The sequence below is a fragment of the Zophobas morio genome, unplaced genomic scaffold (assembly GCF_036711695.1).
Source record: "Zophobas morio isolate AGI-343-1 ecotype UQ-CSIRO unplaced genomic scaffold, CSIRO_AGI_Zmor_V1 ptg000018l, whole genome shotgun sequence".
NCBI classification, from domain to species: domain Eukaryota; kingdom Metazoa; phylum Arthropoda; class Insecta; order Coleoptera; family Tenebrionidae; genus Zophobas; species Zophobas morio.
Window position 1 is genome coordinate 3,207,738 of NW_026972123.1, and position 23,835 is coordinate 3,231,572.

Consider the following 23,835-nt stretch of genomic DNA (forward strand, 5'->3'; position numbering starts at 1 on the left):
GTTTTTCCAGTCTTGTTTTTCTTACATTTTTCAGTTCTTCGAAATTTCAGTTTTGTGATTTTTCAGATTATTTATTCGATTTCACGATTGCTCAATTTTACATTTTCTCGATTTTTAATTTTCCGACGTTTCTGTTTTACATTTTTTCAAATTTTCTCCTTTTCAATTTTACTATTTTCAAATATTTCGATTTTCGATTTTTCAATTTTTGTCATCTAAATTATCAATTTTTCGATTTTTCAATTAATTTTTCGCATTCCTTGACTTTCGGCTTTCTTCAATGTTTCGACTTTTTTTTAAGATTTTGATTTTTCGACTTCATCCTTTTGATTTTTCCATATCTCAGTTTTCAATATTTTTAGATTTTCAGTTTTTGAATGTTTCAATTTTCGGATTTTTCAGTTTTCCTTTCATTGTACAGTTTCTCGATTTATCAGTTCTTCAGTTTATAACTCTCCGACTTTTTGTTTTGATCTATTTCGGTTTTTCAGTTTTTAAATTTTCTGTTTTTTTATTTTCTGCTTTCTCGATTTTGGATCTTTCAATTTCTCAGTGTTTCCATTTTTCAATTTTTCCAATTATTCAATTTTTTGATTTCTCGATTTATCGAGATTTGGATGTTTCGATGTTTTGATTGTCAATTTCTGCAGTTACCGATTTTTCAATTTTTTACTTTTTTTGATTTTTCGATTTTGGCCTATTTCGGCTTCTCAATTTTTTGACTTCTCGATTTCTCGAACTTTTGATTTTTCGATTTCTCGGTTTTTCGATTTTTCAATTTTTCAGGTTTTCGACTTTTTAAATTTTCGAGTAATTTACATTTTCATTTTTTTCACAGTGTTAATATGTAATGTAACGAAAAAAAAACGAAAATTGTCAGTAACATGTAAAAATTCATACAAAACCATTGGATTATACGGTTTCAAAATTATTAATTTAAGACGTTTTGCTGGTGTATTCGAGAAAAACCTCGATCGCAGAAGTATGAGTTTAAATGGAGGCCACCTTCGGGATCGAGGATTATTCAATCAATCGAGTCCATGAGAGTACAGTCAAGTTGCGCCGGAATTACTTTGTACGTAATCGCTGTATAATATAATCAGTCGTGGAATTCGAGTTATATATTATGAAATAAGTTGTTGAGTTTTACCCACGTCGATTTTATTCACCGACCAACGTAACACTATTTTTTAAGTCTAAAATATGGAATGATGCTGGTGATTTTTTTTTTGGTAAAAAATTTACACGGTTTATTTATTAAAAATTGACGCAGGGGTGTTCCATTTGAAAATAGAACTTGACGAAAGTTAGAAAGATTACAACCAATAAAAATGATAACCTGTATGTAAAGATATTTATAGATATTGTGTGAATATTCTTGAAATTTTAATTTGGCAACAGGTTTCTGTCGATGATGCAAGTATGGAGATGGTTGTATGCAGTTTTCAAGTTTTTATTTCAAGCTATTATTGACTTTTACAAGTACACTTTAGTGCAAGAGTCCAATTTTAAAAACAGTTTACCTCTTAAATGTAAAGCGAATTGTTTTAAAATTCGTGTCCTCACACCTAATGCTATGGCAATCTGGATTTTCATTCTTTGTGTGATTTTTAGCATCACTTGGGTTCTCTGGAAGAAACGATGGTTGTTGTATCACGCTTGGAAAATTCCTGGACCATTCTCAGTTCCCTTGGTGGGAACTACGTTCCTGTTATCTGCAACAAAAGACATTAAGTAATAAATATTTATTAATTTGTTTTGAGAAAGTGTAACATAATTATTTTGCAGATTTTTTTGAACTAGTTTGTCGAAATCTGGACTCCTATAGACCCGTTACAAAAATCTGGGCAGGCTCACAGTTGTACATAGCCATCACAAAACCGGCAGATGTAGAAAAAATATTGACAAGTCACCTTTCTACGAGAATTTTAATGATGGAATGAAAGACACTCTGTTGACATCAAAAGGTACAAGGTTTTTTTTACGCACAGTGACAAATTATAAAATTCGTAGACAGTATCTGGAAAGAACATCGAAAAATGATCAATCCCTCTTTTAATTTAAAGATTTTAAATTCGTTTTTAAAATTGGACTCTTGCACTAAAGTTTATTTGTAAAAGTCAAGGATAGCTTGAAATAAAAAGTTGATAACTGCATATAATCAACTCTTTACTTACATCATCGACAGAAACCTGTTGCCAAATTAAAATTTCAAGAATATTCACGCAATATCTATATATATCGGTATATACAGGTTATCTTTTTTATTCGATGTAATCGCTCTAACTTTCATGAACTTCTATTTTCAAATGGAACACCCCTGCGTCAATTTTTAATAAATAAACCGTTTATATTGTTTACCACAAAAAATCAGCAGCGTCATTCCAGACTTAAAAAAATAGTGTTACGTTGGTCGGTGAATAAAATCGACGTGAGTAAAACTCAACAACTCATTTCTTAATAACTCGAATTACACGACTGATTATTACACAGCGATTACGTACAAAGTAATTCCGGCGCAACTTTACTGTACCCTCGTGGACTCGATTGATTGAATAATCCTCGTTCCCGAATGTGGCCTCTGTTTAAACCCATACTTATGCGATCGAATTCTTCCTCGAATACACTAGCACAACGTCTTAAATTAACAATATTTAAACAGTAATAATCCAATGATTTTGTGTGAATTTTTAAATGTTTTTACTGACAATTTTTGGGTTTTTTTCGTTACATAGTGCCTTTTATATGTCAACAATTCAACTTCATAAACAGCTTGAAAAATGATATTATTTTTTTTAACCGGGCCATATTTTAACAAAGTACAATTGGATTTCTAGTGAAAGATTGATTCATTTTGTTTTCTCATACACCGTAAGGTTTTCTTGTCTCTGAACATAGGATAATTAATGTTAAGTTGGTTCCATATCTGCTTGTAATGGATTGACTTGGACTTTTAAAAACTGAACATAAATTTTAATCGAGCTTTAGGATATTATGCCATTGACATTTGGCACAACCGTCTTCATGTTAAAGTATAATAAAAAGTGCAAGTTTAAAGAACAGAAAATTTACGTTATTGATCTTTTTAAAACAATTTCATCAAAAATTTTACTGTAAATGTCATCGTTGACATCGTTGAATCCTCAATTATTACGAATCTTATGTGATCTTATATTCAGTCCAAATCAATCTATTGGAGGATGAACCCAACATACATGAAATATCCTGTATTCAGAGAAAAAAAACTTCACGGTATAAGACAATGTCTTCTTTTTTTATGTAGTCAGGAATACCTGTAATTCTAATCCTTGGACCAATTGTCTTGACTTCACGAATATCATATTGGTCAGACAAGTTATTCATGGTGATTTGCTTAAAGTTGCTAGAACTGTCAGATTGCAGGAGCACACCACCACCTCTTAGATTTTTTACTTTCGCGATATTGATGTCCGTAAGAGGATTAACATTTTTAAAACGTCTGATTTAGTTTTAGCAATGGAATAAAAGAACAAACGATTCATTTATTAAAAAATTTACGGGTATTTCAATTAAAAATAAAAGCCCATAAAAGTTACAGACCTTGTTTCGAGTAAAAAAGCACCTGTATGTTTGTGGTAAATTCCTTGAAGAAGCAACAGGTTTTTGATGCTAATATGAGCAAACAATATTAGGAATAATCAAGTTATTAACGTGAAGCAAGAATCAATAATTGACTGTAAAAATAAACTAGTTAGAATTTATACTACAAAAACATTTGCCTCTTAAATGTAAAGCGCATTATTTTAAAACTCTCGTGTGGTCACTCCTTTCGCTATGCTAGTCTGGATTTTCACTCTTTGTGTGATTTTTATCATCACTTCGACTCTTTGGAAGAAACGATGGTTGTTGTATCACGCTTGGAAAATTCCTGGACCATTCTCAGTGCCACTCGTCGGAAGTGTGGTCCTGTTATCTGCAACAAAAGATAGTAAGTAATAAAGATTTATTAATTTATTATAAGAAAGTGTAACAAAATTATATTGCAGATTTTTTTGAATTGGTTTGTAGAAATCTGGATTCGTACAGACCGGTTACAAAAGCGTGGGCAGGCTCACAGTTGTACATAGTTACCACGAGACCGGCAGATGTAGAAAAAATTTTGACAAATTGTCTAAACAAGTCACCTTTTTACGATAATTTTAACGATGCAATGAAAGACACTCTGCTGACATCAAAAGGTACCAAGTTTTTTTTTACGCACAGTAACAAATTATAAAATTCGCAGTCAGTATCTGGAAAGAACATCGAAAAATGATCAATCCCTCTTTTAATATGAAGATTTTAAATTCGTTTCACGATACATTTGTCAAGTATTCAAGCGAAATGGTGCAGTTTTTGTTTGACACGGAAGGTAGAGAACAAACGGATCTCCAAGAAGTCATTTGGGAAAAAACCCTGGATGTTGCTTTAGGTAAAAAACTTTCATTTTTAAACGTGACGAAAATATTGTTATTGTTAAAAGCGAATTATTGTCGACTATTTTTTTAACAGCAACCTTAACAAGTGTAAAGCGGTCTGCAATTAAGGAACGACGACGTGTTATTGAAGTCACTGTGAAGTAAGTATTTCTTTATATTTAACCGTTTTTATTGTTTTGACTTTAGATTCGAAAAAATACTTGTAGAGAGATTTCATACATTGTGGCTTCTCATCGATTTCTTTTGGAAATTGTCTAACTTACATAAGGAGCATAAAATGGTTTGTCAAATTGGTCACGAACATGCCGAGAACGTACGTTTTATTATGTCACAAAATTTTAACTTTTTCTGTCTTTGCAGTTAATAGCAGAAGAATACAAATCTTATGAATCCAAAGGTAGAAATGGTATGTCCATAAAACTCAAGTCGTTTACTATTCCATGGGCACTTCACTTAAAATTTGTTCCTATACATATAAAATTTAGTGGTCATAAAAGCAGCTAGATTGCTAACGTTTTTTTTTTCAGATGACGCAATTCAAAGTAACCGATTTCTACCTAATTTGACTAAATTAAGTCAAACTAAGCAGATCACCCGTGAAGAAATTTTGGAAGAAACGATTTTTATGATGATGGCGGCAAGCGAAACGGCAGCAATCACAATCAACACGATTTTAACGATTTTAGGAATCTACTCAGACATTCAGGTAAATTACGCAAAAATAATACTATCACAATAAAATTGTTCTTTTAGGAAAGACTTTACAACGAACTCGCCCTAGTTCTGCCAAATATCGAGAACAGTCCAATTCAGGAAGAAATCAATCGTCTAGATTATTTAGAACGCGTTATTAAAGAAGTTTTGAGACTAGTTCCCACAATTCCTTTTATTTTGCGATATGCTGATGAAGACATTAAATGCGGTAATATATTTTAAAAGATGGTTCTAAAAAATCCAGTTTTCGTTATTCCAGATCCTTATGTTTTCCCTGCCGGTTCTAACCTCGCCGTTCCTCTAGTGCTACTACACAGAGATCCGGACGTGTGGCCCAACCCGGAAAAATTTGATCCAGATCGGTTTCTCCCTGATGAAGTTGGAAAAAGACATCGTTGTTCGTACATTCCTTTCAGCCTTGGAACCAGAAACTGTATAGGTCTGTAGATGTCAACAGTCGTATTTTTTCAAATTTTGTCTAAGGTTTCAAATTTGGAATGATGCTGGTAAAAGTAATGGTTGCGACGATTCTGAGGAAATTCAAAGTGCGAACTGTGGGTATGAAATCATGGAAAGACATCAACTGGGACTATATGGTTATGCTGAAGGCTAAAAACAGTCGTTTACGTTTCGAAAAAAGAAAATTTTGACCATATGCATTATCTCCAAAATGTTTGTAATGTATCAGTACGTTTGTAAGTATGGAATAATATTAAATTAAAAACACGAACGAGGTTGTTGCCTTCGAAATTAAATATGTGATTAATTTTTTAAACTTTTACGTCAATATGCAAAAAAGAATTCAATATAATTTTTAATTGATTTAGTTAAAGTGGATAGTTGGTAGATGAACTTAGACCACGATTATGCAACGCCAATAAATGTTTGAGGAGAAGCAAGCCGATTACGTGACATCAAAATTAGAGCATTTTTCTGATTTACCTGGACACAGTTTTATACTGTTCATATAAATGCTTATTTTTGTATTAACTTAGTCTTTAAAGGTTAAAAAATATGACAGAAATATAAACATTGTTGCCGATACTTTCAGTTTTCAGTAGCAATGACCAAGTTAACGGTATCCATTTCTTAGAAAGCATAAAATTTTACGCTATTGAAAACAGTGATTCGGCTTTTTGTAAATTTCATATTTAAGGAACAAACACTAAAATTTCACTTAAACATTGTTTTTATATGAATGGGGGTTCTACATACGACTATTGTCGCATGCCACATTTAGCGTCTCATCTCAATTATTGAAAAAAATCGATTTCAATTCGATAGATTTTGAGCCGTTAGTTCAGTACCTTGCCGATAGGAGCGCCACTAAATTTTACGGAAGCGACTTTCCAGGTAAAGGTTGTCCAGAATTATGTGAATTTTATGGACTCCCAACGTTAATTTGTTTCACAGCTCAGGCGTTAATTCTATTGTACCGGTAAAGAGCCTGTCAGGGGAAAGCCCATCTTTTCTGTACCTGAGTTTGCCCCGCTCTTCAGCTAAACAATAAAACTGACAACAGGGCTGTAAAACAAATTAACTTTGGGAGTCCATAAAATTCATATAATTCTGGACAATCTTTAACACCCTTATCGCCTGCTCTACCATAAGCTGATTGTTAGCATTCTCGGCTGATTTTTCTAATTTATGGCAAGTTTTATAACAAGCCGCCAGGACCGGCCGTAGTAATCTTTTGTTAAGGAAATTAACTTTTACGCAATGAGGTACTATCATAAAACCGAATTAAAACTGGGGAACTATAATATTTTTACTCCACTCAGGATCCCGAATTCAATACACATGATTACTAAAAATTCATTGTAATATTATTGTTAATATATATTTTGCTTTGTTAATTAATAAAACTAATAAACATATTTATAATAATAATAAAAAATATATAAAATACAGCTTTTGTTTAACACGTATAAGTAGCTAAGTGTATCTACCACTTATCCCAGAAAGGAAGTGTTTTAAAAAACCCTACGCCCAGTAACTTCTCCCTTCATTGTTTACTCGAAAAAAGTGCTTGTATATGTTTTCATTTGCCGAGAGATCATTTTCAAAACATATTTATAATAAAAATATGCAAGTCTTGGTGATGAAAAATGTACTCCTAATAAATTATTACAGTACATAAAAAAATAGAAACAAATTTTATTTATTCTAAAAAAATCTCTCGCAAAGGCAGGTTCCTCTTTCTTCTTGAATCAATTATTTCGGGCAATAATGCGCCAAAGTAAAATCTGCCAAGTTCATCTGCCATCTTTTTACATATTTCTTCCTTTTTTGTTTCTATATTAGTTCCTTTGGGTGTCCACACAACAAAATAAACTTGTGAAATACCCGTAACAAGGATTTGTCCCTGGACTTGAAAGTAGTAATCATGATTTTTTTTAGTTTCAATTCTCTGTCTGTCAATGTACAAAATTTGATTTTTTTTTTCTAACCGTTTATTCGAGAGACAAATCTTGCGATTTTGAAGGGCATTTAATTTCGACTAATGCACTCCTATCCTCTAGAACCCTGTCTGGACTAGCAGCCAAGTAAGGAAATTGTTTTGAAATAAACGATCCACACCGTTCAGTTTTTATATTTTTATTTATTTCAAAACACTTGACAGGTTTTTCCTCACTTTGCTGTCCATAGTATGTATGACTATTACCTCTAAATGTACTGTACAACAGAGACTCCACAGTTTTAGCTATTGCTGTAGTCGGTCTAAGTTTGTAAATACGTCCAAAATTTGAAACCGTAACCCTAATTTCTCTTTCTTTGCCCAAATGTGCCTGTTCCTAGTGTCTATTTCAATTTGGTCAAAATTCAAAGATAATTTTCGCAAAAAAACCTCTTTGGCTGTGACAAATGTTTCTACATCCATGTCAGGATTATCTAAAAAATATTTATACCATAATCGCAGCCGGAACCAGCATACGTACATTTTTTACGACATATTTTTTTTTACGAATACTTTGTCTAAGACGAGCTTGTTTCATAGACGAACAATATTTTTTGTTATTAAACCAAGACCGTTTTAATCAATATATATTTACTTATCCCCTCTAAAAAATTAATGACGTCACCACAAAATTTTGCTGAATAAATCCTATCTAAAATGTACAAAATATGATGAGCCTCTTCTTGTAATTTATCATCCCATTCATATTTTTGGATTCGGATATACAGGCTGACTCAAAAAATTTAAGGTATGCGCAGATTTATTTTATTGATTTAATCAGAAACTACAAAACCGAATGCTTTGAAATCTAATAAAAGGAAAAATAATTTTACATTATGTAATTCAAATGATTCTGTTATAAATCTTTTTCAGCTGAACATTCAAAGCCTTAGCAACAAAATTCTTCAAACGAATACAGTTCTACAGGCTGATCAACCGCTTGATATTATGTGCATCAATGAGCACTGGTTACAAGAGGATCAGTTAGGTGTCTGTTTATTTGAAAACTATACGTTGTTGTCACATTATTGTCGACGCGAACATATACATGGTGGTGTAAGTACATTTGTCCATAACTCTGTTTTACCTTTATGTAAAACTTTAAAGGTCGAAAGATATTGCAAAGAAATTCATGCTGAATTTGCAGCTATTAAATTTAGAAATTTTAACATAATTTCTCTCTACAGATCCACTAAAGGTAGTTTCGACATATTCCTCCTACAATTAGAATTATTATTAACTGAAATGTGTAAAAAAAATGAACTAATTATTATTTCTGGTAACTTTAATACTTACTTTAATTTAAATAATAATCAAGTGCAAACGTTAAGGTATCTCCTAAGGTCGTTTGTTTTAAAAGAACTTATTACTTCCCGAACTAGAGGCAACAACTGCCTGGACAATATCTTCACAAACTTGTCCGCAGATAAATATTTAGCAACCGCTTACAACCCTGGACTATCTGACCATGCTGGTGTTTGTATTAGATTTATGACTTCCAAAATAAATACAGTAAAAAAGGAAATAACACATCGTCCTGTAACACAATTAGGTTTATTTAAATTTTATAATCATATGGAACAAGTAAATTGGGACTTTGTAGATAATAATACTTTAAATTGCCAAAAGAAATTTGACACTTTTTATAAAAAAATTGTAAATGCCGTAGAAATTTGTTTCCCTTTAACAACATTTAGAACCACGAACATAACAAAAATAAAAGGGAGTTGGTTTGCGGAACGACTTAGGGTGACGAGGGAACAGGTAAAATTTTATTGTGAACTTATTGCTAACCAAAATCAAATCAGTGCCGCTTATCTTAAACATAAAAAAAGTATACGCTAGAGAATTGGCTAAAGCAAAAAAATCTTACAATGACAATTATATTAATAATTCTTTGAATAAAAAAGCAATGTGGCAGATTATAGATTCTGAAAGCAAAATAAAGAGTATTGAAAGTACAAACATTATCTCATGTGAAGATTTTAACAATTACTTCATAAGTTTGAGTTCAAATTTGCAGGGAAATATTCCAACACTTGGACAAGATTTCCGATCGTACTTAACTTCAGATTACGATGCAAGTTTCACTTTTAAGGATGTCACTTTTAATGAAGTCCGTGATATAGTTTCAAAAATGAAAAATTCTAAAAGTAAAAATACTGATAATATAATTATGCATATTAATGTTAAAAACAATTTTAAATCTAATTGCTATTCCAATGACAAAGGTAATAAACCATTGCATACAAGAGCATACATTTCCAATACAACTAAAAGTAACTAAAGTTGTACCGATTCTTAAAAAACAAGGGGATATTAATTCCACAAAAAATTACCGTCCCATCTCATTGGTTCCAATATTTGGTAAAATATTTGAAACGATATTGAAAAATCAGTTAAGCGAATTCTTTGAAAGTTTATCACTCTTCAATTATTCACAATTTGGTTTCCGCAATAAGAGATCAACAACTCTAGCTACAAATTCGTTATGCTCGGAGATACTAAGGGCTTTCGAACAAAAACAAAATTCTTTATTAAGTGTATTTGATTTGCAAAAAGCATTTGACACTGTTTGTCATGATATATTATTATACAAGTTAAAATATTATCTTCGTTCTGAAAACAGCTTAAAATTGATCAGATCTTATTTGACTGATAGACAACAATATGTATATTTCAATAATTCAGCATCATCTAAGCAAAAATTAGTTGCAGGAGTGCCGCAGGAGTCAGTCCTTGGGCCATTTCTATTTTTGGTTTACATTAATGATATATCAAATCTAACTTTAGACGGTAAATTGGTTTTATTTGCAGATGATACGTCAGTTTTAATTTCTGGGAAAGATATTAACAGAATAAATGAAATATCAAGTGAAGCCGAAACACAAATAAGTAATTGGTTCTCAGCGAACAAATTGTTAGTAAATAAAGACAAAACGCAACATTTACTTTTTTCACTTTCAAGTGTGATTAATAAAAATGACTACGTAAAATTTCTTGGTTTCCATCTTGATAGGAAATTGACCTGGCATTTGTTACGAAATGATTTCATTAGACTTAAAAGATCTAAAAATAGCATTGCTCACTATTGTGTGGGATTTTACAACGCGGTACCTACTGCAATGAAAAAGGCTAATCTCAATCAATTTAAAGTATGTATTAAGAAAATACTGATCCAAAATGCATTTTTCTCGTTTGAAGAATTTTTTCAATTTATGAAATCAATGCAAAACTAATGTGCTTTTCCTTTGTTAGTTATGATTTAGTATTAAGCTTTTGTTAATTAAATATTTTATGACGTGTGTAAATATTTTGTATGGTAACACAAATATATATTACTATTACTATTACTATTACTAATGTGAAAAAAAAACATAATAGGCATGCAGTCGTCACGTTTCCGATAGCGAGGGAAGTACTGTCTAAACTCTTTAGACCAATTTTTTTGCTTTTCCCACTTCTCCATTTCTCAATTTTTCAATATTTCAGTTTGGGATTTTTTCACTGTTTCGATTCTTTAATTTTCCTTCCATTTTTAGATTTTTCAATATTTCAGCTTTGGAATTTTGCAATATTTCGTTTCTTCAATTTTTCAAATTTTTGATATTGTGTTTTCTCGGTTTTTAAATTTTTCGATATTTTAATTTTTCAGTTTTTAAAGTTTTAGGTTTTTAGATTTCTCACTATCTCGACTTTTCCATTTTTCAGTTCCATGATTTTTCAATTTGTCGAATTTTTAAATTTTAGATTTTTTGTTTTCCTTGATATTTTGAGTTCTCGATCATTCGATATTCTGAGTTTTCAGGCTTAGATTTTTTTTGTTGTTCAATTCTTGGATTGTTAAAATTTTTGTTTTTTAAATTTTCCTATATTTATCAACTTACTGGGATTTCAATGTTTTGATTTTTTAATTGTTCAATTTCTAGATTTTTTGAATTTTTAGTTTTTGATACGATTTTTTTTTTTTTTAATTTTTAGTTTTTCAATTAATCAAACTCGATTTCGATTTTTCAAGTTTTCGACATATTACTGTTGGGATTTTTCAATTTATCGATTCTTCGATTTCTCGATTCTTCATATTTTCGGTTTCTCGAATTTCTTTATTTTTCGATTTCTCAATTTTCCGATGTTTCAGTTTTACGATTTTAAATTTCTTTTATTTTTCAGTTTTCAATTTTCGACGTTTCTAAATTTTTCGATTTCTCAATTTTTCGATTAACTGATTTTTCAATTTTTGGATTTCTGAATTTTTCAATGTTTCAGTTTTGGATTTTTTCACTTTTCCGATTCTTCAATTTTCTTTCCATTTTTCAATTTTTCAAGATTTCAATTTAGAATTTTTTCACTTTTTCGATTTTTCAATTTTCCTTCCATTTTTCAGTTTTTCAGTATTTCAGTTCTGGGATGTTTCGGTTCTCCAATTTTTCCATTTTTTATGTTTCGATTTCTCGGTTTTTCAATTTTTCGAAAGGTATTTTAATTTTAAAATTCTAGTTTAAGTTCTAGACTTTCCGTTAATTTTTTTGTTTCCCTTCATGTTTCGATTTCTCGATTATTCGATTTTTCAAGTTCTCGGTTTAGATTTTTTGGTTTTCCAATTCTTCGATTTTTAAATTGTTTAATTCTTAGATTGTTCAATTTCTCGATTTTTAGATTTTTCAATTTTTCGGTTTACCGATTTTTTTTCATTTAAAATGTTTCAATTTTTCAATTATTAACTTTTCGATTTTTCAATTTTCGTCTAATTTGATCTCTTAATTTTTTGATTTTTTGACTCCTCTACTGTTGATGTTTTGATTTCTCGATGTTTCAGTTTTTGAACATTCCGATGTTTCCATTTTTCGACTTTTTGGCTTTTCGAGTGTTCAATTTTTTGATTTTTGAATTTTAGATTTTTGTTTTTTTGATTTTTTTTTTGGTGTTTCGATTTTCCAATTCTTCAGTTTTTCGATATTTTAATTTTTCAATTTTTCGAATTTTTAAATTTTTGATTTTTCTTTTCTTTTATTTCTCAATTTTTGAATTTTTTAGATTTTACATTTTTCGATGCTTGGATTTCTCAATTTTTCAAGTTTTCAGTACTCAATTTTTCAGGATTTGAATATTGAGAACTTTTCAATTTCTGGATTTTCAATTTTCAGGTATTTTAATTTTTTGATTTTTTAATGTTTCGATTTTTGGGTGTTTTGATTTTTCGATTTTTAAAGTTTTTGATTTTTCGATTTTAAGTAGGAGTATATTTCATTTTTCAATTTTCGAAAATTCGAAAAAACGAAAATTTTAAAATCATATAATCCAAAATTTAAAAAATTGGAAAAATTAAAAAAATAAAACATGAGAAATTGATGAAGTAAAATATAGAAAAATTACAAAACAGAAATATAGAAAAACTGCTAAATCGATAAATCGAAAAATTGTAAATTCAAAGCAAAATTTGAAGACTCGAAAAATTGAAAAATCCCAAAACTGAAATATCGAAAAATTGAAAAATCGAGAACTCGAAAAATCAAGAAATGGGAAAATCAGAAGATCAAAAAGTAGAGAAACTGAAAACCGAATAATTAAGAACTTTTGAAAAAATGAAAAATTAAAAAATCGGAAAATAGAAAATTTGAAGGATCGAAATATTGAAAAACCCCAAAACGGAAAATTCGAAAAATTGCAAAATCTAGAAATGGAAAAGTTGAAAAATCGTCGAGTGGAAAAATCCAAAAACCGAGAAATCAAACAATCGAAACATCGAAAAATTCAAAAACGAACACATGAAGAAGTCGAAAAATTACGAAATCGAAATTGGCCAAAATTGAAAAATTAAAAATTGAAAATTTTGAAATTAACAAAAAACCGATAAATCGAAAAATTGAAAAATCGAGAAATTGAACAATAAAAAAATTAATACATCGAAATCTCCATAAATGGAGAAATCGAAAAATTTAAAAACTGAAACACTGAAAAATCAAAATCCGAGAAATCCAAAAATCGAAAAATCGAGAAACCGAAACGTCAAAAAACGGAAAAATCTAAACTTTAAAAATTCAAAATGTGGAACTATCGAAGAACTGAAAAATCGAAAAATGGAAAAATCTAAATATCTAAAAATCCCAAAACTGAGATTTCGAAAAACTGAAAAATTGATGAAAAATTGAAAAATCCAAAAAACTAAACAATTCCAAAACTGAAACATCTAAAAATTGATAAATCAAAACATTGAAAGAACGGGGAATCGAAAAACCCAAAACTCGTCAAGTCGAAAAATCGGAAAACCCAAAAACTAAAAAAAAAAAATAAAAATTAAAAACAAAAATCGAAAATTAAAGAAATCGAAAAATAACAAATCCAGACATCGAAAATTTGAAAAATTGAGTAATTGATTAAGCAAAGTATAGAAAAATCCCAATACAGAAATATCGAAAAATTGAAAAAACAAATCAAAATTTGAAGATTTGAAAAATTTAAAAATTCCAAAGCTGAAATATCGAAAAATTGAAAAATCGAGAAGACGAAAAATCGAGAAAATCGAAAAATCTCAAAGTTGAAAAATCGAGAAATTGAAAAGTTAAAAAATCGAAAAATTGAAATATCGGAAAATTAAGAAATTAATAAAAAATCGAAAAATGGAAAAATCGAAAAACTGGAACACCGAAAAATCAAAATCCGTCAAAAAATGTAAAAATCTAAAATTTAAAAATTCAAAAAATTGAAATATCGAAAAACTGAAAAATCGAAAAAATTAAAAGACGAAAAATTTAAAAATCTAAATATCGGAAAATCCTAAAACTGACAGTTCGAAAAATTGAAAAATCAAAAAAAAATGAAAAAACCGGAAATCGAAAAGTCCAAAAATCGTCACATCGAAAAATCGAAAAACCCAAAAATTTTAAAAAATATATACAAAAAAACAAAAATTGATAATTAAGGTTCGGTTGACGACAAAAAGTGGAAAATTGCTTACAGTCATCTCTGTACCTGCGTCATCGATAGAAACCTGTTGCCAAGAACTCGCACACAATATCTATTTATACGTACTTTTAGTCTTTTGTAAGTTAAATTTTAATTAATTAACTTCCACTCTCACTAGCATCCGAATTATGAACATTTATAATAATTTCATTCTGTTCTATTTATTTTTTTTTTCATTTTCTTAAGCGTAATTTATTATTTTGTCAGTATGTTAAACGAAATGGTGTCTTTTTGCATATGCTACCCTACTAAATACCCATGTTTCATCAAGAAAAAGAGGTTCATATAATTTTTTCCTTTGTGTTGGTGGTATTCATGTAAAAATGTTGCTTTTTTTAATCAAAAATAATCTGTTACTATTTTTAAATTTGAAACCACCGAACAGTTATTAATTTAACTAAGCAGTTATTATTTCACCAAGCATATATTATTTTTACTGAGAATTTATTTTTTAACTGAGCATTTATTATATAACTTTGCATTTATCATTTTTACCGCGCAAAAATACAGAGCGTTTAAAAATAGAACTGTGCATTTTATTTGTTCCCTTATCTAAATAACAAGAAAACGGTATTAATAATACGATGAAAAACGAAAGACTAAGTTCTTTGTCGATTCTTGCAATTGAGAATGACATCACAAAGTCAATTACGTATGACAGCGCCATACGAACGTATCCTGACATCAAGTGCAGAAAGAAAATTGTTACATAATTTGTTTCTGTTTGTTTATTATATTTTATTTTTGTATTTTTTGTTATTGTTCATTTTGCGATATGCTGACGAAGACACTAGATGCGGTATTATGTATATTTTAACTTTGTCTTATAGGTCTAAAATTTGGAATGATGCTGGTAAAAGTAATGGTTGCGACGATTTTGACGAACTTCAAAGTACGAACTGTCGAAATAAAATCATGGAAGGACATCCATTGGGACTATTTGGTTATGCTAAAGGCGAAAAGTGGTCGTTTACGTTTCTAAAAAAGAAAATTTTTACTAAAATGTATGTAATGTTTCGGTAGGTTTGCAAGTATGATATACTATTAGAATACAAATACGAACGAAGTGGTTGTCCTTAGAAATTATGTGATTGAGTTTTTAAACTTTTACGTCAATATGCAATAAATAATTCATTATCTTTTTTAAATGATTCAGAAAAACTGATCGGTTGCTAGAAGAACCTAGATCCCGATTAGATAACGCCGATAAATGTTTAAGGAGCAGCAAACAGATTGCGTGCAACATCAAAATTAGAACATTTTCTCAATTATTTGGACGCAGTTTTACAGAGATCGTGTTCTGAAACATATTCGAAAAACAACCAGTTTTTTCTACAAAGTCAGAATAATAAATAAAAATTCTACAAAAAACTTGTCGAAGCCACTTTAGACAAGTTTAAGAATGACAGAATAAAATAATTGCTAAAAAGGTTTGTGCGTAGTTTGGATTCTTCTCCAAGTATCGGAATCCAAACGGCTGCAAATCTTCTTCTGGAAAGAAATGTATGAGAAGTCGTACACATATATAGAGGACAAGTCTATGAAGACAAAACCACCAACTTTGTGGACAACGCTTTTAAAAAAGCCATAATAAAATGTCAAGGATTATATTGGCGTCAACAAATTTCTGAAAGAGAGAAAACTGACTTGGGGCCAAAAAATTCCTAAAGTACACCGGCCATTGCTATGGGAGAAGTTCGGCATAAAAGGGTGCATAAAAGATTTGCATCAAACAATTTATTTGTTTTTATATAAATGTATGTACAACTTGAGTAAGGAAGCAGTTTTTTTTTTTAAATTAAAAAAACATCAAGCGATCCGCCCTTTGTGACGCACCCTCTATATATGTTTATGCTTTAGTACATTTATGTGCATGTAAATATACCGATGACGATACTATAAAAAAACCTTTTTGAAATAGCAGTGAAAATATGAAATTCCTTGAAGATTTAATTTTGAAACAGGTTTGCAACAGTGATGCAGGTGTGCAGTTTTTGCACGAATTAATTAACGTTTGACTTTAGAGTATTAGACAGTGTAGTGTAGTGGAGGCGTAGAATGTTACTAACAATATTTTAAAACTGTCGTGTCGCTACAGTAGTCTGATCGTAGTGCCTCTAGTGGGACGACAATAGACAGTAAGTTATAAAATTTCGTTTTTTTATTACTTTCGAAAAAGTGTCACAGACAGATATATTTTAAATTTTTATGAAGTGAGTTTTCGTGTTCCATTTTCTCATAAACGAGTTCCGAAATGCACTAGACAGGCTCCCAATTGTACATAGCGACCTCGATATTGGTCATAATTCACCGTTCTATGACAATTTTAACGATGCAACGAGAAATACCTTGCTCACATCAAACTGATTGGTTTATTTAACCATTAATTGTTTAAAAATTATGAAAATACTGATACGTGAGATATGATTAAGAAAAAATATGATGATCTCTATTTCTGGTGAACTGTTTCCATAAATTTTGATTTCAAAATCGAAAAAATACTTGTATATAGATTCCATAAGATTTGGCTTTGCATCGATTTTTTTTGGAAACTATCCAACTTGCAGACTACTCATAAATTATCACTTCCTATCCTATGTTAGTCGCTGATCAAATTAAACAATCTAAACTAATTAAATCTAAATTAAATAATCCATAATTAGAAACTAAATTTATACAAATAATAATAATAATAATAAAAAAATGTTAACCAAGTACCTTTTAATTTTTTTGATAATATTATACGTGATAGATCTCTGAAAGATATATGTATAATGTTTCGGCAACATACTTTTTCTTGTCAATTTTCATCCAACCGAGTTCGCAGATTTTCTGAAACACACGATCAAATTTCCTCAAACCAAAAATGAAACGACAGCAATTATTTTGGATTTTTTGAAGACGCATAATTTCTTCCTTAATTTAAAATTTAGTAAAAAGTAATTTGAATAAAGAAGTTTCAATGCTACATATGATTTTTTAAAAATGTTAGAAATATGGGTCTTAAAACGAATATCGTCATCAATCACCAATCCCAAATTTCTTACAGTACGTAGAACTGGTAGTTTTATATTAGCAAATTTAATATTAATATTGTCAAAAAGAGCAAGCAACTTTGAAACTTTGCATTTATTTGTATTCAATTGGAGGTTAATATCAGATGAAAGTTTAAGCTAGGGCTGTCGTTGTGCTATGTTTGATTATACATACATTTTTCTAAGACTTTAGATAACGTTGGAAAGTGTGTGATTTGCCAAAATCAGTTTTATCTTGACAGGAACTAGCCCCACCCACCCACCCTCTCTTTTCTTAAAGGGTATTTCATTTGCCAAAATCAGCCTTATCTTAGCAGGTACTAGCTCCACCCGTCCGCTCGTACCTGCTTAGATAAGAGTGATTTTGGCAGATGAGATATACCCAATAAGAAAAGAGGGTGGGTGGGCGGGGTTAATACCTGCCAAGATAAGAGCAATTTTGGAAAAATAAGATCCCTCTCTTTTCTTGGAGGATATCTCATTTGCCAAAATCATTCTTATCTTAGCAGGTATTAGCCCCGCCCACACACCCTCTCTTTTCTTAGAAAGTGTGTGATTTGCCAAAATCAGTTTTATCTTGAGAGGTACTAGCCCCACCCACCCACCCTCTCTTTTCTTAAAGGGTATTTCATTTGCCAAAATCAGCCTTATCTTAGCAGGTACTAGCTCCACAGGCAATGTTTTGAGCCTATGGGCGGATCGTTCTTGCCTGCCCTCACCGAAGAAGGCGGTCCAAATCTTTCAAGGGCAGAATTTGTAGGTAGGCTCAAACTACAACGAAATTCACATTTTAGCCTATAAATTGTATTATTGACAATAACGGGACGGACAGTAGTTATATATACATTTGGTAAGAAATATTTATGGCTCACACCAGTTCTCTCGAATTTGTCGGAGAAGATTTAGCAGGTAGTTGTTCCCATAAAATAATGGTCACTTTCGTTCGTGAGTAACGATGGTCCGGACATGAATTATTTTGCTTTCTAACATCTTTCGACCAATTGTTCCGTATAAAAAATTTCATCACTTTTTCAAATAAAATACTCTTAAAAAAAACGATATTGTCGTTGAGTGACATGTAACTGGCATAATAATAAAAACGTGCCATTTTTGTTAACTGATATTTTTTTCATAAATGTCGCAAAATTATTAAATTTGTCTAATCATCCCCACCAATAATGTGATGACGTCACTTCAAATTTATGCATAGTAAATGGGTTTTAAATTGTGTACAGTAACCAGTAACACATGTAGTTTATGACTCCGTGTTGAGTTTTTATCCGAAACGTCCAGATTTTTGGAAAAAAAATCAAAATTGTAAAACAATATTTTGCAATTTAATTTTGAATTTGCAAAATGGAATACTTTGAAATCTTGCAGATGTTTTAAAATCATGATAAACATGATACATTTTTAATTAAAATATATTTGCTTATCCCCTCTAAAAAATTTATGACGTCACATCTTAAATGTATAAAATATGATGAGTTTTATACTTGTGATTTATCACTGCATTAATATTTTTTAGATTTGGTTATACAGGGTGTCTCAAAAAAGTTAATGACTGAGTCAATTTATTTTATTGAAGAAACCAAGAATTGCAAAACTGAATACTTTGAAATATTGTAGATGTTTTGAAGTTTTTGTAAGCATGGTAACTTTTTCGATAATTTGATTAATCAAATATGCGCAAAATCAAAAATCGGAAAAACTGAAATTCACCAATGCAAAAAACAGAAAATCGAAAAATACAAATCGTAAAAATCGAAAATCTAAAAATGGCTAATCAAAAAATCGAAAACTCAATGACTCAAATACCTAGGTCGATCGAAAAGTGGAAATTCGCAAACCTCTGAAATCGAAAAATCGAAAATTGAAAAACGGAAAAACCAAAAAATCGAAAAGTCGAACATTTGTAATATTGAAAATTAAAAAAATCAAAAACAAAAATAAAAAAAATCGGAAATTAAAATAATCAAAATATATAAAGTAAAAAAAAATTGCAAAGCCTAAAAACTGAAACGAACAGAAAAATCGAAAAAGCAAAAAATTGGAAAAACAAAAACTCGAAAAAGTGGAAAATGGAAAATCTGAATAAAGAAACTTGAAAATTCTGAAAATTGGAAAATCGAAAACCAAAAAATCGGAAAGTAGCAAAATTGAAGTCTAACAGTTGAGAATGGAAAAATTGAAAAACCGAAAATTCTAAAAATCGACAATGGACAAATTGAAAATCGCAAAATTTAAATTGAAAAATTTAACATAGAAAAATCGATGAATTGAAAAATCGAAAATTCGACTAGTCAAATTTTCTAAAAATCGAAAAAGCATAAAACTGAAAAATCCAAAATTTTAATCATCGAAAGTCTGAAAACTGAAAATCGAAAATTCTGAAAAGCGGAAAATAGAATATCGAAAAATTTAAAAGAAAGAAAATTGAAGTCTAAAAACCGAAGAATGGAAAAATTAAAAATCAAAAATTCGAAAAATCAAAACCGAAAAATTCAAAGATTTAAAAAGAAAATCGAAAAATCAAAAATCTGAAAATTGAAACTCGAAAATTTGGAAAATCGAAAAGTAAAAAAATTGAAGTCTAAAAGCTGAAAACTAGAAAACTGAACAATCGAAAATTCGAAAATCAAATATCGAAAAATCGAAAAGCCGAAAAATCAAAAATTTGAAAAATCAGATATGCGAAAAACAGAAAATCTGAAAATGCAAAACTGGAAAATCAAAAATCTAAAAATGGAAAAACCGAAATTCGAAAATTCAATGAATCTAATACGTAGGTCGGTCGAAAAACTGGAAATTCACAAATCTGAAAAATCGAAAATTTGCCAGATTGAAAAACCGAGAATTGAAAAATCAAAAACCGAAAAATGGAAAAAACAAAAATCGAAAAATAGGAAAACCGAAAATTCGAAAATTCATAATATTGAAAACTCTAAAAGTCGACAATTCAAAAATCAAAAAACTGGAAAGAAAAATAATCGAAGATTGGAAAATCGAAAAATGAAAAAAAAAACGAAAATTCAGAAATCGAATAATCCGAAACTAAAATAAAAGAAAAGTGGAAAAGTAAAAATTGCAAAGTCTCAAAACTGACGAACAGAACAATCGAAAAATAAAAAAAATCGAAAAATATCTAAACATGGAAAATCGAAAAATCGAAAATCGGAAAATGGAAAAACGAAGACTCGAAAAATCGAAAATTCGATGAAACAAATACCTGAAAAAGCGAAAAGTAAAAAAATTGCAAGGCCTAAAAATTGAAAAATCAAAAAATCGAAAAGTGGAAAATCGGAAAGTAACAAAATTGAAATCTAAAAGCTGCAAATTGCAGAACCATAAAAACTGAAACAAACAGAAAAATCGAAAAACCACAAAAGCGGAAAAACGAAAATCGAAAAATCGCAAATCGAAAAATCGTCAAATCAGAAAATGGAAAATCGAATAATCGAAAGTTGAAAAATCGAAGGTCGAAAAATAAAACAACCGAAAAATCGAAAAATTTTATGATTAATGGAAAATCGAAAAATCGAGAATAGGAGAATTAAAAAACCGGAAAATTGAAAAATCGGAAATCGAAGAATTAAAAAATTAAAATCGAGAATTCAAAAATCAAAAAAATCGGAAAGTAAAATGCAATCGAAAAATGTAAAAAAAATGCAAAGTTTGTCAGGGCTTGCTTCGAGTACCTCTTGATCTTTTGCAACCGATTAATCACGAGAAAATTGTGACGTGTAAAACAGCTCTTAGATTTAAATATATATATATATATATATATATATATATTTAATTTTTTAAACTATCAAACGTAATGAACTCGTAGTTGTTGCTTTTGGAAAATCACACTCGTCTCCTTCGTTTGTAGATTTACTTATTCAAAAGAATTAATGAATGAGTCCATTTATTTTATTGAATAAATCAGGAACTGCAAAACCGAATTGTTTGAAACCTTGCAATACGTTGTAAAGTTATCGTAATCTTGGTAAAGCGTTAATCAAAATGTATTAATTTATTCCCTACCAAAAAAATCATGACAAAAATATTATATTCATTATCATTGCGTTTATATTTTTCGTATTTACTGAATTAATTAACGAATCAATTGATTTTATTGGCTCATGCGAACTTCTCCCATAGAAATGGCCGATGTACTTTCGGAAATTTGTTGGCTTCAATATTCTCTTTGACATTTAATGTTGCTTTTTATAAAAGCGTTCTCCACAGAGTCGATGGTTTTATCTTTATAGATTTCTCCTCGAAATATGTGTACGTCTTCTCATACATTTCTTTCTAGAAGAAGATTCGAAATTGCTGCAGTCGTTTGGACTTAGAGAAAAATCGAAACAACGGATAAACCTTTTTAACGATTATTTTATTCTCTTATTCTTAAATTTGTAGTATTTTTATTCATTATTTTCACTTTACTAAGCGTTGTAGAAAAATGTTGGTTGTTTTTCGCATGTGTTTCATGCGATTGAGAAAACACGATCACGCGACTTAGTTAATACAAAAATAAGCTTTTATATGAACAGTGTAAAAGAGTGTTCATATAAATCAGAAAAATCTTCTAATTTTGATGTCACGTTACATTATCGTGGTCTAGGTTCTTCTAACAACTATCTATAAACAATGGTAAAGAAAAATGCTACCACGCAAAATGGAAACAAAGACGAACAGGACAACCAGAACGCCACCACCCTCAATAACAACTGGAAAAAGGTAGAACACAAAAAATTGAAGAAACGGGAAACCATTGTAGGAAATGCTAACTCAACCGACATCAAAACTGTCCCAAGAAATGCGTATGTGCATGTTAGTCGATTGTCAAGTGAAACGACTGGAAAACTTCTTACGCAAAGATTTTCCGGAAAATAAATGCGAGTTACTAAAGAGCAACTTTCCAACTACTCATGCCCGGTTTAAAGTGACAATAGATTTTACAAATCTTGACAAAAGTAGAAACCCTGACGTATGGCCAAAAGGAGCTCAGATATCCCGGTTTTTTCATCCGAGAAAAATCATAAACCAGACAGGATAAAAGATCGTACTCTAAACCATCGAGAAGACAATGACGACTCGAGCCAGCCCTTGAGAATATTGAACTTTAATGTAAGGAGTTTACGCAACAAAGTTGACGAACTAAATATATATGTGTACGAGTTGGATTTTCCTGAAGTGTTGTGCTTCACTGAGTCATGGCTGTCAACAGAAGAAGTAAACGAACTTCGATTTGACGGATATAAGGTCGGAGCTCATTTCTGCCGTTCTGGACAACGGGGGGGAGGTGTTATTATTTTAGTACGTAAGGATTTATTCTTTGAGGAGATTGACGTAAAAAAATTTGCACGTGAGAAATTGTTTGAAGTTTGTTGCATCAAACTAAATTTAAGCAAATGTGCAATTACTATAATAAGTATTTACAGGTCTGGAGGAGATTGTAGGGCTTCTATGGTGCAACTTGAGGACCTGTTGAAAAAGCTTCATAAACCGGCTACGAAAACAGTCCTGTGTGGGGACTTTAACACTGATTTCCGGATAAACAGTGAGGACAAAAATTTGGTTCTTGATACTTTATCACCATATGGTCTAGAACAATATGTCTTTGAACCGACCAGAGTCTGCGGTAAGTCAAAAACAACCATTAATAATCTTCATATCCAACAATTTCAACAAAGCCAGTACTCATATCATCGAAAACGATATCACGATATCACAGATCATTACGGGCAGTTGCTCCAAATCAATGGTTTAATTAATAAATTAAACGACAATAAAAAATGCATAGTTTATAAAAGAAATTTGTCAAAAAAAAATATAGAAAAATTTCAGAATCTGTTACAATCGGAATCATGGAGTGACGTTTATAACAATTCGGGACCAAAGAAATTCCAAAAATTTTTTCAACTATTTAACTACTATTTTGATTTGGCGTTCCCAAACTAAGAAAAAGAAATCAACATAAAAAAACCATCCACCCAAAACCTTGGTTTAATAATGAAATTATTGCCAGTAGGCGAAGATTACAAGATATGCATAAAATCACAAAAATTTACCCTGAGGTTCTAAAACACTACAAGATCCTTCAAAATCAACATAAAATTCTAGTCAAAAAAACAAAAAAAGATTACTATGACAACATTCTAAAAACATCGATGAATATAGGTAAGGATGCTTGGAAAATAATAAATTCGCATCGTCC

General features: G+C 30.2%; 2 protein-coding genes across 7 annotated transcripts in view; both read left to right on the plus strand.

The window, feature by feature from the left end:
- Positions 1-1,633: 1,633 nt before the first annotated feature.
- LOC135130902 (cytochrome P450 4C1-like) lies at positions 1,634-15,637 on the plus strand. Of its 4 annotated transcripts, XR_010280855.1 has the most exons (12): positions 3,720-3,967; positions 4,026-4,217; positions 4,265-4,450; positions 4,531-4,597; positions 4,644-4,770; positions 4,818-4,863; positions 4,985-5,163; positions 5,211-5,379; positions 5,431-5,610; positions 5,655-5,866; positions 8,503-8,685; positions 15,423-15,637. XR_010280855.1 is itself a non-coding variant. In XM_064058357.1 (11 exons), exons 1-10 carry the CDS (start codon positions 3,814-3,816, stop codon positions 5,819-5,821), a joined length of 1,467 nt encoding a protein of 488 aa, XP_063914427.1. In that variant the 5' UTR covers positions 3,720-3,813; the 3' UTR covers positions 5,822-5,866; positions 8,503-8,820. The 4 variants fall into 4 exon arrangements, 3 of the variants coding, with proteins under 3 accessions (XP_063914429.1, XP_063914427.1, XP_063914426.1); XM_064058357.1 differs by lacking the exon at positions 15,423-15,637 and having other exon boundaries at positions 8,503-8,820; XM_064058359.1 differs by lacking the exons at positions 3,720-3,967; positions 4,026-4,217; positions 8,503-8,685; positions 15,423-15,637 and adding exons at positions 1,634-1,734; positions 1,789-1,967 and having other exon boundaries at positions 5,655-5,926.
- Positions 15,638-16,512: 875 nt separating this feature from the next.
- LOC135130899 (cytochrome P450 4C1-like) overlaps positions 16,513-23,835 on the plus strand; it is a 30,581-nt gene continuing 23,258 nt past the window's right edge. Inside the window, exons 1-2 of one of the 3 annotated variants that reach the window (XM_064058351.1) lie at positions 16,513-16,730; positions 23,060-23,259. In XM_064058351.1, the coding sequence (XP_063914421.1) occupies positions 23,085-23,259 (175 nt within the window). In that variant the 5' untranslated portion in view covers positions 16,513-16,730; positions 23,060-23,084. Of the gene's footprint in view, positions 16,731-22,239; positions 23,260-23,835 lie in introns of those variants that run through there. The other 2 variants (XM_064058350.1, XM_064058352.1) reach the window with 2 other exon arrangements.